Source organism: Xiphophorus couchianus, chromosome 9 (assembly GCF_001444195.1).
Source record: "Xiphophorus couchianus chromosome 9, X_couchianus-1.0, whole genome shotgun sequence".
NCBI classification, from domain to species: Eukaryota; Metazoa; Chordata; class Actinopteri; order Cyprinodontiformes; family Poeciliidae; genus Xiphophorus; species Xiphophorus couchianus.
In genome coordinates this window covers 21,673,863-21,698,761 of record NC_040236.1, presented here as the reverse complement: position 1 = coordinate 21,698,761, position 24,899 = coordinate 21,673,863, and the positions used below count along the sequence as shown (strand labels likewise).

Sequence of the window (24,899 nt, the reverse complement as noted above, 5' to 3'; positions counted from 1 at the left end):
TGTTTTTCACTCCTCTAAACTAGAGGTGGGTTTTTTAAATAAAACGGCAGCGGGTAAAACCTGGAGTGGATTTCCAAGGGGACCCGGAGTCTGAAGTGTGAATGTGTAATAAAGGGAGAAACCAAAGACACCATAACATTAAAACTAGGGACAGTTCAGTTCACTTCGGAGAAATTAAATAACCGCAAACAACCTATTTGTATCACAGCTTTATTAAATGTATTTACTTAAGTGCTCCTCCTTCAGTGTTGAGTATAAACCATTCTTAAGAGCTACTTAAAGTGCCACTTTTGGTGGGAAAGAAAAGGGTTGAAACCCCTAAAGGCAACAGGCAAAATGCCTGAAAGTAAAATTATACTTTATTGCAACAGCAGCATCTCAAACTGAAACATGTGATAAATATGACGTTCATTTGGAATACGTTTATTCATAGGGAGGGAAAGATATTTAATACAATCTGAGTAATGAGGGGAAAAAATATTACTGTGAAAACTTGTTAAAGTAAATAATTGCTAGGGAACAGATCTGGCCCAAGGCATATGCGAGTTAAGTGGCTGCTTGGTGCCTCCACACCACCAGGGGGCCTCCAAAAGCACCAAGCATAATCGGGGAAAAAAACTATATTTAGAATAATAATGAATAATACAAACTAACTACAAGAAACTATTTCTATATATTTTTTTTTATAGTTTTCAAACAATTAATATCTTCCTGCCATTGGCTGCTGCTACTGTTGGGGAAATATTTGTAATATATCAAAGTTGTTCATTTGTTTATTGTAAATTTAGTCTTCAAGTTTCAAATAATTAAAATATTATGGCACACCTAAACACCACTCTGCATTTCAAAATCCAAATAATTAAATCTTTTTTAGGTTCTTACTCCCGATTGCTAAAATCAACAGCCATAACACTGCAGCTAATTACAAATGATGCTAATGCTAATTATCGTAGCTATGCCACACATATAAATTAGCTTAGAAATGATAAAGGATCTGGAGTTGATATGTTGATATGGGGGGGGTCTCAAATGAAAATTCGCTTAGGGCCCCAAAAAGGCTTGGGCCGCCTCTGTTAGGGAAGACGCGAAATCTTTACACAATGAAAGTACATTTTTTTAATTTACGTAACTTTTCAGCAAGATTTAGGAGCTTGTTTAGAGTCAATAATTCGTTAATATTGATTAAAAAGCACTGGTTCCATTGGCAGATAATTTCACTAAAAACACGGGAAAAATGTCTTGTAATAAGTGAAATAATCTGCCAGTAGAATAAGTACTTTAAAAAAAAAATCAATATTAAGGAATTGACTCAAAACAAGCTCCTACAATCAGTATCACATGACCAAACCCCTCCCCTCCTGAAACACAAAGGGCAACAACATGGAAATAAATATTGGTAATTAAAATTGGCCTGGTTTTACTGATGAGGTCGATACCAATATGTTAAAAAACAACCAACATTGGACGATATTGAAGTTAAAGTCGATATATCATGCATCCCTAATTTCAAAACAAAAAAATTTAAAAATAGATTAACGATGAAAGTAATTACAGTAATGATTGTTCAAAAACAACCACAGAAAGGAGGCGGGTCTTAGCGATGTCAATCAACTTTGTATACGTGAGCTACTGGTAGGGAAACAACTTACTGTTGGAGATGCTAACTAGCCTTAGCATTCGTGGCAGGCTATGTTGTCTCTACTAGACTACAGCTGGTAGTCTGCAGTCTAGTAGAGAGCGAGCTTGAGGGGGTGTGAGCGGGAGAGTGATTGACAGCGGTAAGACCCTCCTCCTGGCTCTGATTGGTTGTTTCTGACTGAGTGGTGTATTTCTGCAGTTCTACTGGGAGTACTGGGAGAAGGCAGAGGAGATCAGTTTTGTTTGTTTTTTTTCCAAAGATTATCTGTTGTACTGTTGCAACATAATGATGATTTTCACAAATATGTAAAAATCATTTTTGTAAATAAAGGTTAGATACACCTTCAAGGATAATTTAGTTACTAATCTCAATTCTCACAAATGTTGGTAGTTAAAAGATTTTTAGATACTTATGCTTAAGTTTTTCCTCTCATTAACAGGAATTCCTTCCCACCTCAGTGCATTTTTGCCGAGGGCTAACAGGCGATTGTTGCTTTCACCTCGGTGCGAAGGCCCGACAGCCTGGACCGGGCCGCATTCACTTTTGCTGAATGAGTGTTTAGCTAAATCCCACCAGCTGACGGAGCCAGAATGGAAAGAGGTGGCGGTCCGAAAGCGCGTCCCGTGGCCTAGCTAATGTCCACAGCAGAAGTGCAACCTTTGCAAAGCCCGGCTTGGGGACAAAGGAGGGACGAGAGACGTGCCGTATGTCGTCATCTTAGAGTAATGTTGCGGCAACAAAAGAGCCAAACTTGAACACATTAAAGCTGGTAATCTACATCGTGAGAAGAGTTGGCTTCAGCGTGTGGGCTCGAACAGACACAGAGCGTCAAGTTGCTGCAATGTTTCCCACTTCTTCGAGCTACTTCAACACATTTTAATGACATTTCTGTCACCGTGGATTTGTGTTTAAGAGCGTCAAGTCTCACCGTCTCCAGCTTGATTCTTCATTAATGGTAATAACCCAGCAGCAGACTAAGTGGGAGTCAGCTGGGGCTGCAATTATATTAAGCAGGCATATACTTAGAGTCCACACACAACTGGCATATGGTAGTTTCCCCGTGCCGTGCAGCTGTCATGTGGCAATGCAAAGCGAACACTTTTAAGTGGTATTTATAGTTGAGTGAGAAATGCCCCCAGCTAAGCTGTCTGTTTGCATGAATACTTGCAGCTCTCTCGTGATGCGTAAAAAACAAAACCTATGAGTATGGGAGGAGACCATGAAGGTTAATGCAGCAGGTAAATATTGGTTATAGTGCAGAGGAACAGCAAGCTGTCAGGCTCGCTCCAGCGCCACATTGTCCGAAAAAAAACAAACAAAAAAACTAACAAAAAAACATCCACCTCCTACCGTTTCCTGTTGTCTTCTTCGTCGTTTCCGCCAGCAGTAACGCCTGGTTGATCACATGACTCGTGTGGTGTGAAGATAGTGTTTCCATTACAGTTTTGCTAAATACATCTATTTCGATACCTCTGAAAAAGCACCCGCTTTGTCCGATAGAAACTTTTCATTGAAAAACGTGTTTATTTTGTGTGTGGGTGTGTGTGTGTGTGTGTGTGTGTGTGTGCGCGCGCACGTCCACTATGCAAATTTATTTTCGTAATTTCAGTTTGCTCAATTTTATGGTTAATGGAATCGCAGGTTCTGTGACTTTAATTTTGTGAACGGTGTAAATTGTAACATTGCTATAAATTGAGAAAGATAAGTGAATATAATTTGACGGTCAAGGTTTTGCTAACAATTAAGCTAGGTCCAGTGAATTTGTGGGTGCATAGCGAATTACAATGATGACTTTAATCAAATAAAATAAGTGGATTTAACCCCTTTTTGACATAGTTATAGTAAGCAGTTGGTTTAAATAAGTTAAGAGCCTTTTTAGGTAAAAATGTTTCAAAAGATTTGCTTAATTTGAAGTAATGTGAGAGGGTATGTGACAGAATTTATTGTCACCATAAATTAAAAAAAGTGAAAGCCCCCAACACATACAAATTAAAATATTCCTAAAAATACAAACTATTACTCTTTTAATAACCAATTTTTAGGTTGCTGCTAACAACTGCTAACAAGACCCCAGAAGAAAAGTTTAGCTAACGTTGGCACAATGACGTCGTATGATGTTGATTAATGTCTCTTGACAAATAAATACATTTGAATTTGAAAATTTGAGTTTTTCCATAAAATTTTTGTAGCTCGGAGATGCATATGCTTATAAATACTAACAGAAGAAAACTCATGAGATTTCTGTCAGGATAATCGTGTTAGCATCCGATTGGGAGCTCTTGCAGGTTTGGCCAACATCTGCGGCGTTCGGAGTAACAAGTCAGATTTACACATAAGCTTTGCAGTAATGGGGAAAAAAAATATCAGTCAAGCATTAAAAATAGATATCTTTATTGACTGTTCTGATTTGCATCTTGTCGGTACATGACTTCAGGTTATTGTCACAGTTCAGTTCACAACATCGTAGCACACATGCAGTATCAGACATGCCAGCATGGAGCTCATCAACTCCTCGATCATCCTGTGAATCAAACCGAACTAATGGCAGAAAGCAAGCTTTAGAACGAGTCTAGCGCATATGGAGCATCGTCAGGAGGAGTGACAGTAAAACTGGCATCAAAGATCAAAGTTTACGAGAATAGATTAAAAAAAGACAATGGTTCAAATCGAAAACAGCAACTTTTCACGTGAATTGTGCAGATCTGATGAAAATCAGTTAACATTCTTCAGTGTGTCATTCTGCATTTTAGTCTCACATACTCAAGGTTTTTGTTAGTTTTTTTTTTTTGTGCCTACATCTTTTCCCGCTGTATTTATATTTTTAAGACGGAAAATGGAATCTGTAGCACCTTCATCTGCTTCATATCGTGTATGCCGGGACTAATGTGACGCCCTGTAAATTCAAAAACACAACTTGTCGTGATCGCCACAGGAAATGAACATTCAGACTCACGGGACACACCGTGTATGTGCAAACGTTCACATGTAGAAACTAACAGGACATCAGAAAGGAAAGAATAAGTTAGTCGTCATATTTTACATGTGCTGACATACAATGATTCAAAAAAAAAAAAAAAACAACTATTTTTTTTCCCTTCACATCGTTAAATCTAATAGTGATCGGGTTCAGGGGTTCCTGATTAAACGAGGATTCCCCGTTTGTCAAGTCAACAATTAGGTTTTTGTTTCTAAAATGTCTGAGCCCTTTGAGATTTACATCGCGTTTATAAGAAAAACACAAGCTTCAGCTTCAAAACGTTGCTCTCATTAACAGAATCCGAGCCCATGCGTTTTGACCCCAGCCGGACCTCGGGGGTCCCCCTCCCTCCCGGCCCCCTGCCCGTCACGTCGAGGCCAGGGGCCGCAGGAGCTCCAGCTGGGACTCCAAGGTGACTCTCTCCTGGTGAACCACCTGCAGCCAAACACAAGGAAGCACGAGTTCTGATCAAGTTCACACGGAACAAAAGTTCCACCTCGGGCACGTTTACCCTTGTTTGCTTCGTTTACCATGGTGACGACAGGAGGGAAGTCAAAAGGCTGCCTTGTTTGTTCCCCCATTAACCCACAGGGTTGAACAAAACGGAAAAGTAACACTGAGCTCATTTGGATGTGATGACAAATCTAATGTGGCGGTGATTTTGACAATCTGGTCCCGTCACTTCCTCACCTCCAGCAGCCACTGGACCAGAGGTCGCTACGTAGCATTAGTTTAATATTTTTACTCAAGTGAAAGTAAAAAGTAGCCGTCCAGGAAATTACTCAAGAGTAAATGAGTATTTGGTAAAAAAAAAAAAAAAAAAGGCAACTCAAGTAGTGATCAAATCATCAATTAGTATTTAAAACTTACATCATCAGATGGAACAAAATGTAAAGTTACTGGGAAATGTTGGTATTTTGAAGACCAAAATGAAAGTATTTCATGTAAATAACAATTACAAAATAAAAATCAGGCAAAGGAGGTGTCTTTTTCCAAATCAATTTTTTTCAATGTAAAACTTCTGAAACATGAAGAAAAACTGAAGGTGGGTGTTTGAATCTGGTGAATGTTTGGTCAAAAATAAGCTTGTTTGTCATTCTGGTTTCTAGTGCAAATATCTTTGTACACTTTAAATCAGACAAAACTGACTGACAAGTAGTAACTCTTCAGTCAGTCACAGGAGCTTGCTTTAGGTAAAAAAAAAAAACCTTAATATTGATAAAAATGCCAGATCGTTTCACTCATGACCTGGGGAAAAAAATACTGTCACAAATAAAATCATCTACCACCTTTTCAAATCAAAATGAATGAATTATTGACTTACAACCAGCTCCTAGATCTTGCTGAAATGCTACTTGCATGTTAGTATATTTGAAATACAACAAAACTATATTTGCACTAGACACTAGAGTAAAAATACCTTGTAAGATTTTGTGTTTTTGCAGTGTGATTACCAGACCTTTGAAGGCAGTTTTTTTTCTTGCAAGGAATTTTATTGAGCTGAATGAGGTCAAAGGTCGATATTTATTTGCAAAAAAATGTCATAAACCACGTGATTTCACTCCACTTTGTGACCAACAGCTGTCGGTCCACGTGTAAAATCGCATAAATAATGTGGTAAAAAGTGACAAAATGTGGAAAAGTTTACACTGTAAGAACTGGTCTTTATTACAAACAACTTAACCAGAGAAAATCCCCCTAATGTGAAGAATATGAAGTTGTCGAACCCCCGGAGATAAGATTGGATACGTTCCGAGTTCAGACACTCAGGGGATCATGGATTTGTCCCAAAAAAAAAGAGTCCAGGGTGGGTTCCTTCATAATATCTCCACACCTGGAATAAATTACGAAGTGAAGGTGGAATATTTGCTTCGTGTCCAGCACCAGCCGACGTTCAGGGAATACCGACTCAATCTTTCTGAGTGAGTAGGTGTCTCATAACCGTTATTGGTTGCCGCTACGCGGAATGACGTAATATAACTCCTTCCTTCTGCGAGAGTCGTAAAATGATCCCACTACTGCACTGCAAAAACACTAAACCTAACCAAGTAGGTTTGGTCCAGTTTCTAGTGCAAATATGTCAGCACACTGGAAATATGGCAAAACTGACTTACAGGAAGCTTTTCGGCAAGATATACGAGCTTGTTTTGAGTCAGTCATTTCTTAATATTGATGAAGAAGAACTGGTTCCACTGGCAGATTATTTCACTGATTACACAACACTGTTCCCTTGTTATAAGTGAAACAATTGGCCAGTGGAACCAGCACTTTTCCCATCAATATTAAGGAATTATTGACTCAAAACAAGCTCATCTATCCTGCTGAAAAGCTACTTATAGATTATTTCAAGTGTACTAAGATAGTTGCTCTAGAAACTGAACCAGAAACACTTGGTAAGATTTTGCACGGTAAAGTCAGACAAAACGCTTCCTCTCCATCCTGCAGTCTCCCTGCAGCCGAGATGCCTCATGGGCCCCGGCTCTATTTTGAAGAGGACAGTTGTGCAGGGGCCCGTTCGGTATTCCAGCAAGACCCGGCTCTATATAAAGACACATATGCCTTTCTCTGCAGAATTCCTCGAATGCTTTGGCAACGCGGCGGAATTAGAATGAGCGTAAATCATACCCGGCTGACCTTTTGAGCAAAACCGAGAACCGGATTATAAAAGAGCTTAAACTCATGGAGGAATCCAAAAAAAATGTTGTCCAAAAAAAAAAAAAGAGGGGGGGCAGCGCCTGTTGCTCGCCCCTCTCCTCTTTTGTGTTCCCCAGCCTCTGTCGTAAAGAGCGCCGCTAGGTTTGGCTCTTGGATCGCTTCCAGGGGAAAATGACAGGCATGCAGCATGTGCTGGCAGCGCGGCCGTGTGTGCCACAGGCAGATCCCCAACGCAAACAGCCGAGTCTTTGCCATTCGTTCTGCTGGGAGTGACGGGCAGAGAGAGAGGGCAGAGAGGTCGGGGTTCAGTGGGGTGGGAACGGGGGGACTTTTCACCGATTTGTGGGAGTGCTGGCTGTCGGCTGAAAACCAGGAGAATTCACACAAACAGCGCACCGCCTCTTGTGTCCGTGGGTAAAGCAGGGCGTAAGCCTCTGTCCCCGTTGTTGGATTGAACTGTCAAGATTCAAACGTTGCTGCCTTTAAGCTCCCGAGGGAACGGTATTCCCATTCCGGGTCTCCCTCTACGCCACCCCGGAGGAGGCGGAGGTCTTGGAATGTCTTCAGGTTCACATAGATAAACGCACACTCCCCTTAGCAAAGCTCTCTGTGGGTAACCTCTGATCCCAGGCCAGACTGTTTGCCATGAAGGAGTCAGAGACTTTTCTAAACTCAACTGGAAATGTTTTAGGTTAGCAATGCTTATATTGCAATACAAAATACTGATTTTAATTATCAATAAAAGACAAATGTTCCTACTATGGTCACGGTTTATGTAGGGAACAGAACCAGAGAGGGATGGAAGAGAAGGATGGAGGGAAGGAGAGAAGGAAGGAAGAAAGAGAATGAAGGAAGGAAGACAAGGAGAAAGAAAGAAATGGAAGGAAGGAAAAGAGGAAGGAAGGGATGAAGGAAGGAAGGAAAAAATGGATGTCCAAAAAAGGAGGAACAAGAAAAGAAAGAATGGAAGGACTTTAGGAGGAGAGGAAGTACATGCATTCCCTGCTTAATTATGTTCAAATATGTTTTCTACTTCATACCGTTATGTACAAATTATTCTTATTTTTTTTATTGAATTGAAGTATATGAAGAAAAATGGAGGGTTAGAAAATAGGATGAAGAAAAAAATGTCTTTTCATTATTGAATTTTCTTTTTGTTATCTGGAGCGTGTGGTAACCGAGGCGACCGCAGGCTGAGCGAAGCGGCTCTCACCTTCAGCTGCTGCTGGAGCTCGCTGTTGAGGCGCCGCAGCACGGCGTTGGTCTCCCGGTTCTTACGGATCGCCATCTGGATTTCTCTCTTCTGTCGGGACAGCAGCCTGACGGAGGGATTAGCCAGATTTATTAGCCTTTACGCTTCGCTCTCCAGGTACAAAAGAATATTAAAAAAAGTCACTTTAATCAGTTTGGAAATGGAACGAATTGTTCCAAACGTTGCGCAGTAAACGCGCAGCATCTGTCTGCAAGCAGTCAGCGTCGTTATTGATAGTCGGTGTCTACTTCACAGCAAGGAGACGGGGACACACATGCTAAAGTCGTTATGTCTGTTTTTAATCAGATAAAGTGTCCGTTCTGGGTGGATTTCATGGATTCTCCCACATTACACAACCGAGAGTGGACTCATCCAAATTCCTGAAAACATTGTCTCAGTACACAAAATCCCCATCAGTTAATGAAATACCTGAAGGTTATTAAAGCCAATTATCTGCATTCGGAAAGGGAGCAACCGTCAAACTGACTGGCAACCAACTGGTAACAAGGCGTAAAAAAATAAAGATATAAATGCTTTTAGCTTTCACTGCAGTAGTTTAATCCCAAAATGAAGACTTTAGAAATTCTCTATGGGATTTAGGTCAAACGATCCAAACCCTTCAAAAAGCCAGTACCCCTCCTCGCCTGTGGTGGCGCTCCACCAAGAACTACAGAAGGAAACGACACGAAAACGTCTGAAGAAAACGAGCGCGACTTCCTTCTTCACAAAATGTAAACGAAAATAGAGCGGCGTCAGATTTTAGTGATCGTCTCTTGTTTGGTAAAAGACCGCGAGCCATTTCTCCCGCCAGCACTAGACTCTAGAGTTTGTTTTGGTTGTATTTACCCAGAATGCACTGCACCATAGTTCGCCTCCTGCTTTTGGAGCGGTCTTCAACAAAACCAAGACACACGTTTTTAGGTGGGCCCAAACAATTTGGACTTTCTAGAACAGCAAACCATAGAGTTCAGTTAAAGCGGATTAAATGAGGCTGGTGTGAATTCACTCTAAAGAAAGTGAACATTTCTGATTGGAGGCTAGAAAAGCCTCCCATAAACATGGGCTCAAATTCATGCTTGTTTGTCACATTTCCAGTTTGTTTAAACTATGCAACCATCACACTTAACGTGGATATGGGAGCAGCTGTTTTCTAAGCTCTACACACATCTGCCTCATTTATATAGCATGTTCTCCCGTCTTTCCCATGGTTGAGAGCAGCTAACAGAAATGGGCATGTACTGTATTTTAAGTCAGATTTTCTTCCAAGGAAACAGGAATTACTTATGAGTTTCCATGAACTTCACTGTCTGGTTGCCGGTAAGTGAAGAACTGGTCATTCTGCGCGTGGGATTTTTTCACATGGATAAATGTATTCACATTTTATTACAGTAAGCTAAATTCACTACAATTAAAAGGGTAAACTTGTTAATATAAGGTTGTTTAAATTTTTTCTGCAGTTTTTCAATACTTTTACTTATTTCTTGGAAATCACGTTGTGTTTATTTGTGAGTGAAATTTAATGTGAACCAAAAAAATGGTCGTGTTTTTGGCTCAGTTCATGTTTTGAGCACTAGATGGCAGCGCAACAAGATCTACATGTTAACACGCCGGCAAATGGAGGTTTATTTACTCATTCAGGTCACATAGGACACATGATTTTTTCTTTACTTTGACTCTTCAGAAACTAAAACTTATTTGTCTACATGTCATTATCATATAATTCTCAGTTTGACTCAACAGCAAAAGTGATAAAGTTTTGAGTATCACTGCAAAATTTGAGTCAGTGATACTCAACTTTGGCAGTTGAGTATAGATCTATCTATCTATCTATCTATCTATCTATCTATCTATCTATCTATCTATCTATCTATCTATCTATCTATCTATCTGGTTTCTTGTTGTAATGTTTTGTGAAAAGGGACCAATTTTGTTCATTATGATTGATTTGTAAACACAATCATAAGGGTAAAACATCCAAGGCAGTGAATAATTTTTATAGGCACTGTAATGTGCACACAGCAATAGTTAAAAAAACAACAAAAAAGGTACAATTTTCCTTCCACTTCACTATGAGCCAGTCACATTAAATCCCAACTCACACTGAATCTGTGGTTAAACGTGACAAAACGTGGAAAAATCAGAGGATCGTGAAACGTTGTGGAAGGCAAAAGTTTCGCTACCGCTACTCCAACGTCTGCCGGATTAAATCTAAGAAAACGTCAGAACTGAAAATCCGTCACTAACTTTTGGCTGGTTTTGGCAGGCGGTAGGAACGGCATGGCAGGAGGCGGAGCTCCGGTCTCCAGGCTCTGGCTCTCCGGGTGGTACTTCCTCCGAATCGGCTTTTGTGGCACCTGACCGTGAGGCGTGCCGGAGACGTCCTGAAAAAGAAAAAAAAAAAAATCAGCTCCTTCCAGCTGAAACACACAAAAATACGCAAACCAGCGCAGTCTCATTTTTTGCTGTTGTTTCTTTGCACAGCCAACCTGTTGGGAAGTGCTTCCCAGGTCTTCAGAACTCAGTCCAAACCTGGAGGCCGGACCCAGCTCTTCCCGCTTCACGCCGCTCTCCTCCTGTAACCCTCCCCCAAAAAAAACAGAGAGGAGAAAGCAAAATGATGGAGGGACTCTTCCTGGAGGACGGGAGTGTTGATGTCGTGATAAGGTGAGATGACATGAGAGCGCGGCTATAAAAGAGGCAGGATGAAATGCATCTGCTCCGACCGGCGGTAAATCAGCACCTTCCCTGCAGGATGGGTGGGAAGGGGGACGAAAGACCGGGGAGGTGATGTACTGCTCCCCAGGAGCTTTGGGGAAGGGGGGCCAAGGGGAGGGCAGCCATGATGGATTAACTTACTTTTACTACACCTATTCGCTGCATTTCAGCCATTCTTCTCTTGTTTGATTTATCGCCACCTGTTTTCAGTTAGCAGAGGTTAACAGTGCAGAAGTGTAAAGAAGGGCCTCACGCGTCCTACTTCTTCATTTCTTCTCTTTCCGAGGGCGAGTTCATGTAAAGCGCAGCTGTCACACTCAGTTTTCAGTACGCAGAAAGTGTTGATGGACCCGTCAAAGCGACATAAAAAAAATGTATGTTTTTTTCTCTCTTTTTTTCACATTTGTTAAAACTGTCACCACGTCGTGACGTCACAGTACGACACAATCTGTGAAAAGTTTGAGCTCCTCCTCCCTGAGCTGCTATCGACGTCTGAAAAGAATGCACCGCTCCCGGTCCAAAAACAGAGGAGTGTTTTAGCGCTGTCAATCAACCTTGTGTACGCACTAAACGACGTACCGCTGCAGAAAAAACGATTATCCGGCGTCGTCAGTGGCCATGTAGCTAACAGACTGAGCATTCAGAATGAGCAGCCACACGGAGGGTGATTGACAGCGCTAAGACCCGCCTCCTGGCTCTGATTGGTTGTTTCAACGTAGCACTGGGAGAATGCAGAGGAGTGTGATTTTTTTTTGTAACAGATCATCCGTCTCATGACATACTGACCGTTTCAACAACAAAAAAAAATAAAAAATACTACTTCCCTCCAGGAATTTGTGATTTTTTTTAATGATTTTTTTTGCAGGCAAAATGACCAATTTTGTGGCGCTACTTTAGTAATATGTGCAGGGAATTTTGTGATGTGTGACGATAAATGTGGTGGGTTTTTTTGTTGCTCTCCACATCGATCTCAGGTTATATATTGACTTCAAGTAAGGCTGAGGCAGCGGTGTAGTAGCGGTAAAAGGTACTGCCACCTACAGGTTGAAGTTAGCATCAATTTTATCCAATGTTTTTGACAATTGTTGTTCCAGAAAATGAACAATAAACTCACAATTATGCATCAGTGTGAAAAAAATGCAAGGATCTTTGATTCTTAGTGAATTTCCGCAAACAAAAACAAAAAACAATAGACACTGATTTGAACACAGTTGTTATCTTGAAGGTTCTACTTGTGTTTCTCCCAGAATCTAGAGGATCACGTGAAGAGCTCCGGCGGGCCGCATTCGGCCCCCAGGCCTCGAGTTTGCACTTGTAATCTAAAGGTTCAGTTCTGCTGCCTCCATTTTAGTCCTGGCCGAAATTCTCAAAAGGTTTTTTTTTTTAAAAAAAACAACAGACTCTGCTCCTAAATGCACCCAAGAAACCTCGAGAAACATTAATCAGAGAATGCAGCCGACTCTCAAAGTGACTCCATGTGAAACACGACCGCAGCCTGGAAACATTTTAATGCACCGGAGTGGTTGGTGCAGTTGCAGTGGAGCTTTATTAGCCCCAGGGGCAGCATGTGTGGTCGCCTCAGCTATAGGTCACTGCCGCTGGCTGCGCCGTCGCTGTCGCTTTCTGAGAGGAGTCGCTTTTTAAAAAGCAGCCGAGGTCAGCTGGACTAATGAGGTGCAAAAACCAAGAGCGAGCTCCTCCAAACTGAAGAGGAGCACAACCGCCCCCCAAAAAAATCTCTGTTTCACACAACGCCTTGCTAAAGTATTCATGCTCCCTCGACGGCTGAAGATTTTGCCGCTTTACAACCAAAAACCTGAAGGTGTTTTATGCTACGTTTCTACATAAAGTGAATTTTGAAGGAGGAAATAAGTTTACAGATACAAATTCTGAAAAATGTGACAAAGATCTGTATTTAGCTCAGAAACTCCTAAATAAAAAAACCTATCTTAGTTACGATGGAATATTGGGGCCATAAAGAGAAGAAAACTAAAATAAAAGTCATAATAGTACCAGAATAAACTAGTACGATAATAAAGTCAAAATGATACAAGAATAAAGTGTTATTCTTGTATCATTTCATCCTTATTCTTGTAATTTGATGATGTTTTTATTTTCTTCATGCAGCTTTAATACGCTGTCTTAAGAAGTTGCACTGCAAAACGTACAAAATCTTAGAAACTTAGAAACTATTTCTAGTTTGGTTTCTAGTGAAAAATTGTCAGTGCACTTGAAATGAAGAGACTAACTTACAAGTAACATTTCAGCAAGATATGAGAGATTGTTTTAAGTCAGTATTAATATAAAAAAAAGCAGTAGTTCCACTGGCAGATTATTTCACTTCTAACATGAAATATTTCTTGTTAGAAGTAAAACAATATGCTAGAGAAACTAGCCGTTTGCTGCATAGTAACTTGTAAGTTAGTTTTGTCTTATTTTAAGTGTACTGAGAATTTGTTACTAGAAGAGACTCGACCAGAAACAGTTTGTAAGATTTTGTTTTATTCCAATGCACCAAGCCTTCATGGAAGTGCAGTTTGCTCCAATTCCTGTAGGGGGAGCAGTCAATCTGTGGAATCTGCTCTGGGTACACCAGGGTCAACTTTGACCTTTACGGCCTGCATCCAAAATGAAGTGTGTGAGGACAGGGGGGCTCGGATGTGTGGTGTTAAACCAACACTGATGTTTTTTTTCTTTAGTTCACTCCAAGCTGATTGAGACGCAGAATGGAGAAGAATAAAGGCAGGTTCTGGATGAAACCTGGTTAGAGGACATGAAACCAGAGATAGAACAGAATTGTTTAGATTTGGGGTCCAACTTGCATGCATTTAAAGGTTAGCTGTCAAGGATTTAGATCAAGGCGTATTTATGTTTTAGAGAGGCCCAAAGTCCAGGCCGAGAATTAAAGTGAAAAAACGATTTTTCTACAGAGTACGGACCCAAGAGGGTTGCGCACTTCACTTGTAGGATGTTATTTTACGGAAAATGCTAAAATCCTGGAATCAATTTCCTACCACTTCGCAATTATGCACTACTTTGTGTCAGTCTGTCACATGAAATCCCATTGAAACACTTTGAGGCTCTGAGTGAAAAAATAAAGAAGTATAAATATCACTGCAAGGCCCTGTGAGGTTTCATCTGATTCATCCTCTGCAGTGTTTGCAAAGTTGACAACATTAGGCGTCCTAATGGCTGAATCCAACTGCTTCAGAATCATAGCGTCTGCACAGTGGGACAGAAGAAGTAAATAAAAATGAGGAGAATAAAGTAATTTCACCCAGATTGTTAATCGTTAAAGTGACCTTAATAGGGTTTTACGATGGAGTGTCAGGGCCAAGCTAAGAAAATTAAAAATAAAACTACGAGAAAAAAGTCATAAAATGATGACAAAGTCGTAGTGTTATGAGAATACAGTTATAATATTACTAGAATGAAGTTACAATTTCACAAGAATAATGTCATATTATGAAAATAAAGTCAAAGTAATATAAAAATAAAGTCAATAGCAAGGGAATAAAGCGATAATATTACAAAAATTAGAACGATACCTTCATTCTCATAATATCATGACTTTATTATCATATGTTTATGACTTTATTCTTGTAATTTTTTCTTTTTTATTTCTTAGCTCTAATACTCCATTGTACAAACCTGTTGGTCACTTTAGAGATCAGCAACCTGGATGAAATGTGAAGGAGCTTTAGAAAATATGGACTGAAATGTTTGAATAAAGGATTCAGTATGACCAACCGTGAGGCCGTAAACTCATCAGCACCTCTCTGATGTACCTGCCTGTTTCCCACATATCTTATTTCCCTCCGAGGATTCGGGGCCCCGGGGCCGGTTCGGGTTACAGTTGATCTCGCCACGCGGAAAAAGACATACACTCACGGCGTATACATTTCTGCGGGATAATCCGCTGCGGCTGGCTTTTGTGAAGCTAGACGTCAGCTGTACGGCGGAGGAGCGAAGCCGTCTCCATGGGAACTACAGAAAGTCGGGATTAAATGAGACAAACGGAGGCCTGTACGCTTCACGATGGGGATAAACCCGGAGAATGATGGAAAACACGAGCGAGCGGATGGGACAAACAGATGAGGCCGCGCTCGCCGTTTGACCCGGGGGGAAAAATTTATCTGGAGTTATTCGTTCCCTAAACACTGAAGAAATTTATGAAGCGAGTTACGATGATGTCAGGCGGCCTGAATCTCAGGTGAGTAATGGGTAACTCATTTGTTGCCCGGCGCCTCCTGTGGTTTGGTATGCTGGGGGTGAAGAGCACTGACTTTTGCCAAGACATGACGATGTTTAATAAAATATCCTTAAAAAGTTGATTTCAGTAACTCAGTAAAAAAAAAAAAAAAAAGAACGAAATAAAGTATACAGATTGATTACACACAAGCAGTAAATTTGATAATTAAAGCTTACAACTAATACACAAAATCATACCAAGTACTTTTGATCTAGTTTTCAGTGCAACTATCCTAGTAAATTTGAAATAAGACAAAACTTATTTACAAGTGGCTTCTCAGCAAGAAGTAGCAGCTTGTTTTAAGACAATAATTCCTTAATGCGGGTTAAAAAAGTACTAGTTCTACTGGCAGATTATTTTATATATGTAAGAATATTTGTTTCCTATAAGTGAAAAATCTGCTAGTGAAACAAGTATGTTTTGAGGAATCATTGACTTAAAACAAACTTCTATGTCTTGTTGAAAAGTTATTAGCACTAGAAACTGGACAAAGTTACTTGATAAGAGTTTGTGTTTTTACAGTGAAAAAAGCCCAAAATTCAGTTTTCAGGATATTACTTATGACTAATATTAAAAAAACATAACTTTGTTCCGCTTAAAACTAACTTGCAAGTAACTTTTCAGTAAGATATGGGAGCTTGTTTATCGTTTAATATTGATTTAAAAAGTACTAGTTCAACTGGTAGATTATTTTACTTATAACAAATTTTTCCCCTGTTATAAGTGAAATAATTTGCCATTGGAACTAGCACTTTTTCATCAATATGAAAGAATTATTAACCTAAAACCAGCTCATATTTCTTGCTGAAAAGTTGCTTATAATCAAGTTTTGTCTAATTTCAAGTGCTAAGATATCTGCACCAGAAATACTTTGTGAGATTCAGTGTTTTTGCAGTGCAGGAACAGGATCCGGTTCTGTTTGGCAAATTTAAAAACAAAACCAAATCCGGCTTACGGAGAAATGAGGTCTGTTAAAAACTCACCTCTTCTCTGAAGTGACTGAAGTCAGCGAAGTTCGGCTGCTGAACTTTGCTCTGGGAAGCTTGCTCTGACACCTTGAGGAAATGAGGAACCTGAAAAGAGAAATGTAATGTTCTGATTCCAAAAGAAACAAGAAAAACAATCCCCACAACGGCGCTGAGGAACTCAACCTGCGAGGCCGATGGTCTGGGAGGCAGAGCAGGAGGAGGCAGCAGCCATCCGCTTTTCACCCCTAAAAAAAAAATAAAATCCAAGAAGAGCTCAGCTCCACCTTCAAGGTCTTTGTTCTCAGGACGCAGGACCAGAACAAAACATTTATTTCACATTCAGAACCTGACTTCCACCTATCGGAGCAGTAAAAAAAATCACTGCTTCTGCTTTTGGCCCCTTGAAACGAGAACTGCTGGCGAAAACCTGATGAGTCGGACGCAGGGCAGCGCGGGGCCGCTTCGCCTTCCGCGTGTCGGAGGGGGAACATTGTGGCCGGAGTCAGGCGAGGTCGTACCTGGAGCGCCCTGCTGGAAGAGCTTGTTGAGGTCCAGCGAGGAAGCCCTGGAGTGGGTCTTCTGAGGGCGGGGCGGAGGCGTGGGCGGCTCCTCCGCCTTCTTTATGGCGTCGTCGATGGAAGTGCTGGAGTATGACCTGCAGGTGGACAAATGCACACGAGGACGACGAGTAAACCTGCAAAATAGTCTCAATAGTTTCACCAACAAGTGTTTGGATGACCTCATATTTAACTAAATTGTCATTTAAAGGGGTGGTAGATTGAATTTTCCAAGCACTCATGTCATTTTATAGCACAATCGAGTCACTATGTTACCTTCAGTTGTTATAAAAATGCTGTTTATATACATATTGGTGAAATTGTACTTACAACAAATTTGACTTTTCTATTTAACGCCTTGAAATTGGGATTCTGCCTCTTTAAGTAGCTCTTGCTCTTAAAGAGACAGGAGTTCTTCACAACAATTTTCCTCCAATAAGCCTTTAACATCGCCCTGCAGAGCATTTGACTGAGAAGTAGCTCGTATAATGAGACCTGCACTTCCACCAGGTGCTTCCTAATCGCTGCTGCCGCTAGTCTGGAGGAACTGGGTGGAAGGCGACGCGTGATGAGCGCTCTTTGGATTGTTAAAAGCTGCAGACCTCTGCTTCAGGTTAACAGCTGTGTGCTTACCAGTCAAATCAAAGTCGCCTTCATCTGTACGGTGCCAAATTACGTCAATATGAAAAGATTCTCAGTAATATTTAACTGTAAGAAGTACTCGCTGAATGCAGAGGCAGCTATTTGCTGATATTTTAACAGTTTGGTAGCGGGTTCCGTCAATAGATTCGGTTGTGGTTGTTACATGACAAAAACAAAAAAAGTGTGAAAAAGTTCAAGCATGTTTATTTTAAAAGTGCAGCCATTTTCCCAATTTTCTCGTTACCTTTGTCTTGTTTTTGTTCTTGTCTGCGGGTCTAAATCCTGATGCGGCTCTGGGGGAGAGGCGACATGAAACAGAAACACAGCGGCGAGACTTTCAGTCAGTGAGAAGCAGCTACTTGGCTTCAGCCACCAGCCAGCGCTCGGGTTAGGCAGCTCAGTCAAACCTGCACATAATCAGCACTCATGACTATAACTATAAGACGCATCGGCAAAATGCTTCCGTCATGAAAAAGTGCTGGCTCCACTGGCGGATTATTTTCACTTGCACTAAGAAAGTTTCCTCATGTTATAAGTGAAATAACCTGCCAGTGGAACCATCACTTTTTCATCAATATTAAGGAATTATTTACTTTAAAACAAGCTGCTGTATCTTGCTGAAAAGTTACTTATAAGCTGGTTTTGTCTTATTTCAATTAAACTGTATTTACACTAGAAACTAGACCAAAAAAATACTTTTGTTTTTGCAGTGTAGAAACCCCCCCCAAAATTCAGTTTACAGAATATTACATATGGCTAACATTTAATACTGTTTAACGAAAGACCCTGTGTTGTTTTTTTAAAGTCATTATTACCCGGCTTCTCAGGAAACGCTCCCAGCTGTAGAGCGGGTTTCTCTCGAGACGACCCCAAACGCGTCACGCTCCCGTCTGCAGGAACAGCCAGGCAAAATAAACCCTTCATCAGCTCAATGACGAAATGACGGCACTTTTTTTTTTTTGTGTACTATAAAATACCGATCTGTGTTTCACATGCATAAATCACTGAGTGAACCATTAAAGGTCGACTGATGAAATAACCCACACGGCTTCAATGGTTTTAAGGCAATTCTTAAAATCAACTCAGTTTTAAAATTATTCACACCGATTCACAAATCTGTTGCTCGGGTCACTATGATTGGCACTCAATCAATAAGAATCTATATCGCGACAGACATGTGATCAATACGTCTGATAGAATATTCGATAAATTCACTGAACTCTGCTCCGGAACCGCACGGCATTCTGGGAGGATTTAGGGAGAGGATGGACTTTAGATACTCAGCCTCTCACAGCAAACTGGAAAAGGTTGATGGCATGGGCTGACTCAGTCACTCTTTGGTTACCTAGCAACAATCTGTTGAGTAACCTGTGCAATTTAAGGTTTTACCACAGTTCATAAAAGCTGAAGAATAAAAAATGGCGTAGAGCAAGAACTGTGGGCACGCCACCAGTTTGGCAGCATTTTAGTTACTTAAAGCAACAACAATAATAACAATCTATATTGACTGATATTAAACGCTTATATCCTGACACATTTTTCAGCCTAGTTGGTACCATGGAACCGAGCCAGAAGCCAGAGAACAGAACCTTTATGGAATCGTTTTAAGCTAATTGTTGGCCTGTTTTATTCTTCGCTGAAGGAAGTTTATTGTCGTTTTGGGATCTTTGTCTTGTTGAGATAAAGGTGAAAGATTTGGAGGTAGAACTCTTCTGTCATTCCTCATCAAGGCAACTGTAATCCTGACCAAAAGCAGACCCCACAGCATGACGCTGCTACCACCGTGCCTCACAGTTTTCCCAAGTCTAAAGCCGAACTTTACCTCCACCACAACCAACTGGACTCTTTTTCTTGGCCTGTAACGTGTTGGTCCATGTTGAACTGGTGTTTAAGCATCATGCAGATTATGACTGTTTCTGAATATTATAACAAATTTCCTATTTAACCTGGACACTGTTGCAGGGAAGTGATCGAACCAATAAAACCTAGACTGTGAGTGGTTTAGTCAGGCTAATATTGAGCTTCTGGAAGCGCACCAATACAAAGTGTACAGTAAATTGACGGACCGTGTTAAAAGCTGGCTTCATGTCGGGATTTAACTGAGCGCTGCCATTTTTTCATAACTGGTGTGGTCAAATATTTACCAAAGATTAAACCAGAAGCTTGTTGATGGCTTCCAGAAGTGTGGGGGTTCTCTAGAGCTCGCTAAGGGACATTTGTTTATTCCTTCATTCATTCACTGACTAACTGAGATCAGGAAAGAAATTTTAAATATGAACTGCGGTGTTTCCATGTGTTCAGCTTGTATTTAGTAATTTAGTATAAATCCAATTTAGTGGACCAAATATTATCATTCGATCCTGGAAAAAACCCCCCAAAAAACCACTATAAATACCAACGTGCAGTTCTTTCAGTAAATCGGACAAATTTGTTCAATTTTGCAACATACGAATCCTTATATTTTGTCTGATTCAGTGAATTATGCACAAAGACTGGGGTCATCAGGGCTGGTCATCAGGGCTGACTTTCCCTCAAAAACAAAAACAACAACAACAAAAAAAACATGGTAGTTAACATCTCTGCAGACCCCACACATCCTGGACACAAACCATGTAGACATTTACAGAGCATTTTTTGCCAAATCCAGTCTCTGAATTTAAAAAAACAAACATTTTAGACAATACTTTCCTTGATTAAGGGATTCCTCTTGCAGATCTTGTTTCCTTGAGGCCAGGGTTGGGTCAAGCCTTGCTACGCTGTTTGGATCCTAAACAAAGAACAGGACAGACGCCATCAGTGCCCAACAACACCGATACGTTCTCTCTATGTGCAGTGCATTTAAGAAACTAAAAGGCTTTTCTCCCTAGAGCCAACACTGAAACCCGGACTCAAAATCTTCTCTCATAAGCTTGCTAGTGCCCTCTACAGGCCACATAAAAAAAAAAAATTAAATACAGCATCCTTAAAAAGTGTTTTACCTTTACCACCTGACAGGACCTCAGTTTCGCATCCTCGAAGACAATCAGAGGCTCCGAACTCTGCAGGCAAAGTAAAACAGTTTAAGGAGCTCCGTGCAGGACGAGAGCCGGACGTCGCAGGGAATCGTCTCTTACCTCGGGAGTGTCGGGGAACCGCTCCTCTGGGTGCTGAGCCGGCGCCGGCTGCAGGGTCGGGGGAAGGCTCTCCGGGAGCGGGTAGCCGTTCTTCCGGGCCACAATCAGGTGAAAGGCTATGCAGAACTCGGTGAAGGTCAGCGCTCCGTCCCGATCCACATCGCTCAGCTCCCTTAACGAGAAAGACGGAGAAATCACCTTAAACTTACAACTTACAGTCTCTGCAAAAATACTGAGGACTGAACGTTTATCGTATTATTTATCATTCGATTTTGATTTGTTGTTGCCACAATAAATTGCAATGAATAATAAAAAAAATAAAAAAACTGTCTGTATTGTCGGGATTGCCAATTTAACAATTTTTCCCCACTGTTTTTTCAATGACAAAATGAGTTAATGCCAACACATTTAAAAATATGATTAATGTCTTCAGTTTAGTGACACAAATCACACTTTTTATGTGACTGGTGCCCTAAAGAAAAGTATATTCCAAATGAGAATGTCTTTCTAGAGCATTATTTATGTTTTTATGGAACATAATTTGCTGCATCATGCAGTCACTGCGTAACAAAGAAGTAGCACATACTTCTTATCGTCACTTTTATTATGATCATCACAATAGTACCACAAAGTATCGTGATAAAACTTTACGTCCACATCACCCGCCCCTTCTCTGACGTATAAAACTTGCTACTTTAGTGCTGGAGATCCTGAGTTTGAATCTCCTGAAGCCATTTTCTCTTCACATGGATCGACTTTAGGTTGAAGGAGGGTCGGACTAACATTTGGGAATTTCGTTCTTGCGAGTTTAAAAAGAAGGTTATTGAAAATTCAAAGAAACGTTCTGTGGTTCTGGGGCGTAATCTGATTTATTTGAGTGAAAAAAAAAAAGACTGAAAGTTTAGTTTAAGAACCCTTTAGAAATAGGAGAGTTGTTGTTCCATTGCTATAACTCTTGTAATTACAGCTGAAGCTCAGTCAGACAGAATGCAGATTTAAGTGACAGGCTGCACACGTGAAGTAGGTTGGTATTTGTGCCAAAGTTACTGCATATTTAAATGATACAGTAAGCAGTACTTCCTGTCCAAAGATTTAGAAAGAGATTTATGAACTAATCAGTTTAAAATTATGCGCAACTTTGATTGATTTTTTTATTTATTTATTCAGTCATCAAATCATTTGTCATCCACACCACAACAATTTAAACAGCCTGACTGAAGTCGGCCTACAAGACAAACTAATTATTTAGTTAATTATTTAGTAATCGATTAATCTATCAATTAGTTTGACGATTAATCAATTAATCGGATAAAAAAACGGCACGTTCTACAGATTTTTCATCTAACCACTTGAGCCTTTTTTATCCAATAGTAGAAATATATTAGCAGATGCAAACAAACAACTGAATTCTTTTATTTTACGTAAGAAAATAAACATGTTATTGCTTAAAATGCAATAACGTAGAATTCGTTGAGACAATCTGAGTTGGGTGAAGTTAAAACTACACCAGTCGACAACTTCTGCCAAAAACCTGTTTACAAATAAAGGTGTTTTTATCCTAAATTAAAAATGTGTCAATTTTTTTTGTACAGCTTTGGCTTAACTACTGCTCTGAATATGTTTTTTTTTTTTTTTAGCAAACAGCCTTTTTTCGAGTCTGTATATGTCAGTTAACGATTAATCGATAATCACTTGACGATTATTTCGATCCTCGATTAATCACAATTAATCGTTTCAGCCATACCACATATATCCACATATATAAAGACAAAACATAATTTTCTTATAGGAATTACTAGGCAGAAACGTAAAAAATAAAAAAAAATAAAAACAATCCATAAAAACTTAAAAGTAGCAATTTGAAGTTATTTACACTTGTAACCCTCGATGTTTAACTTTTTTAAAAACCCAAAATAAAATACCCACTAGTTCTTTGCTTGCATCATTCCATGATTTAATTCCCACAACAGAAACGTGGGTTCTCTGACCTGTCTGCTGTGCTACATGTCCTAAATCTCTCAGATTTTGTTGGAATTGAAAATGAACGAAAACACCCAACCTCATCCAGCTGCACTGAAACAGGAATGAGACAAAATGTGGAAAACTTCCAGGGCCTTGCCGATACTTTTGCCAGGCGCTCAAACCAGTTTGAGGAGGACGAGGGCACTTCCTCTCCTGTCACCTTCAAAACCGGGTCTCCGTGTGCCTCCGAGGCCAAACTCAGCAGACACGCACACAACGTGACTTGAAAGGCAGAGCAAGGACAGGCGGCACACTGAGTCAGCACTCACCAAATGTGGGAGAGCTCCGGGATAGGCAGCTTGGATTTAGTGAAGAAGTTCTTCGCTACAGCTCCTAAAAAAAAAAAAAAAAAAAAAGAAGGAAATGAGAGATAATAGAGCCTCATAAAACTCTTTTTAGACATAAATGCTTGGTTTTAGTTTTAGTCCATACCCAAGATTAGAGCCCCCAGGTCGGGCTGGAGGATTTTAAACTGGTTGGTGTAATAGTCCAACTGTTCCGCAGTGATCCTCCAAGGGTCGTCGTCGGAGTAGCTCAGCGTGGCCGGCTGGTTGAGCCTCTCTGCAGAAGAAGCCTGAGCAGATGTGTAAAACTGTGAAGTCAGACGTCACAGACGCTATAATGCTGCTATTTAAAAATAAAATAAAATAAAAAAACCGGACTCTACCTGAGCCACAGCTGGATGTTCTGCAGCGGGTTTGTTCACATAGTGGCCGGGCGAGGAGTGCTGCTCCGGCTGAACGATCGACCGCGAGGAGAGTTTGCCGTCGTAGGCTGCGTGACGAGGAGAAAAAAAACAACAAAAAACACACGGAAACCTACTGTTCACACATGTCTGACAGAGAGAAACTTCAGAAGAATGGAAAGCCGTCTCACGGATCTGTGCGTCCACACCGTTCCTCTGCTTTGAGTACGGGTAGCTGCGATACGTCAGAGGAGAGCGAGGCGGCGAGCCGCACGGCGATCGAGGTGGAGACCACGGCTCCTTCAGACAGAAGCAGCACAAAAAACTGACTGAAGATTCCCCTCCTATGGTTCACTTTAGGATATTTTTCTAATATTTTTATCGGCTACGTCAGCAAGGCCAATAAAACATATCGTATCGGTCGATAATGATAACAACCGATTTTCAGTTGGAGGCGGAGGGGCTTGACAGTATCATATTTGTGACTGTGATGGTAACGCAGCAGAGGACTGTGGGTGTTTTCAAGTGAAGCAGAGAAAGCAGTGTAGGCGGTGTGTTTAGTTTTACACAAGGTCGAAAGTGTAGGGGTATGTAACATATCGTTACCTTCCTAACATAATGGCTTAGCTCATTTTCTTTTGCTTAAATCATCTTTTGTCAAAAGAATAAAAAGGATCAATGAACACTGCAAAAACACAAAATCTTACTAAGTGTTTATGATGTAAATTTCTTAGTAAATTTGAAATAAGACAAAACTAACTTATCAGCAAGGCATAGGAGCTTGTTTTAAACCAATAATTCCTTAATATTGATTAAAAAGTTCAACTTCCACTGGCAGATTACTTCACTTATTACAAGACATTTTCCCCGTGTGATAAGTGAAATAATCCAGAACCTTTTCAACAACACTGAGGAATTATTTGCTTAAAAAAACTCTAAAATCTTGCTGAAACAATTTGCACTAGAAACTATCTGCAAACATACTCGGTTTGCAGTGAGACGGTTGAAACTGGATCTATGCTATTTAAATAAACTCAACCAGAATGATGACTGATGGCTACAAAAAGCATGTTGTTTCTCCTTCATTTGGCAGGAAATATGTAACCACATGTTAGTAGGCTTATTCACTACATTGAGCCTGTTTGTATAATTTTGACCGTGTGTAGAATAGAGGAAGTCTAAACTTGCATAAATTCATTCAAATCTTACAAAAAGAACAGTTCAAAGCTAATATCAGCTGGCTAGCTTAACAGTCCAACGATTTTGCTGTAAACAGTTTAGATATAAAGCAGGAATGATTCATATCATTCCTGCTTATAGGAATTTGTTGTTGATTTAATATCATGACAATCAACAACAATCAATGTTGTTGATTGTAAATATATCTGTGTTTGGTAAAAATCGCCGTCATTGGCAGTACGT

General features: G+C 40.4%; 1 protein-coding gene across 2 annotated transcripts in view; it reads right to left on the bottom strand.

Moving 5' to 3' along the window:
* Window positions 1–4,013: 4,013 nt before the first annotated feature.
* reps2 (RALBP1 associated Eps domain containing 2) overlaps window positions 4,014–24,899 on the bottom strand; it is a 28,776-nt gene continuing 7,890 nt past the window's right edge. The window contains exons 4-19 of one of the 2 annotated variants that reach the window (XM_028027188.1): window positions 23,669–23,777; window positions 23,460–23,566; window positions 23,225–23,366; window positions 23,062–23,125; window positions 20,771–20,942; window positions 20,636–20,695; window positions 20,346–20,424; window positions 18,473–18,547; window positions 17,902–17,950; window positions 16,977–17,113; window positions 16,642–16,703; window positions 16,474–16,563; window positions 11,010–11,096; window positions 10,768–10,904; window positions 8,485–8,590; window positions 4,014–5,051 (exon numbers count right to left, since the gene is read on the bottom strand). In XM_028027188.1, coding sequence (XP_027882989.1) covers window positions 4,983–5,051; window positions 8,485–8,590; window positions 10,768–10,904; window positions 11,010–11,096; window positions 16,474–16,563; window positions 16,642–16,703; window positions 16,977–17,113; window positions 17,902–17,950; window positions 18,473–18,547; window positions 20,346–20,424; window positions 20,636–20,695; window positions 20,771–20,942; window positions 23,062–23,125; window positions 23,225–23,366; window positions 23,460–23,566; window positions 23,669–23,777 — 1,545 coding nt within the window. In that variant the 3' untranslated portion in view covers window positions 4,014–4,982. Of the gene's footprint in view, window positions 5,052–8,484; window positions 8,591–10,767; window positions 10,905–11,009; window positions 11,105–16,473; window positions 16,564–16,641; window positions 16,704–16,976; window positions 17,114–17,901; window positions 17,951–18,472; window positions 18,548–20,345; window positions 20,425–20,635; window positions 20,696–20,770; window positions 20,943–23,061; window positions 23,126–23,224; window positions 23,367–23,459; window positions 23,567–23,668; window positions 23,778–24,899 lie in introns of those variants that run through there. The other variant, XR_003596793.1, reaches the window with a different exon arrangement.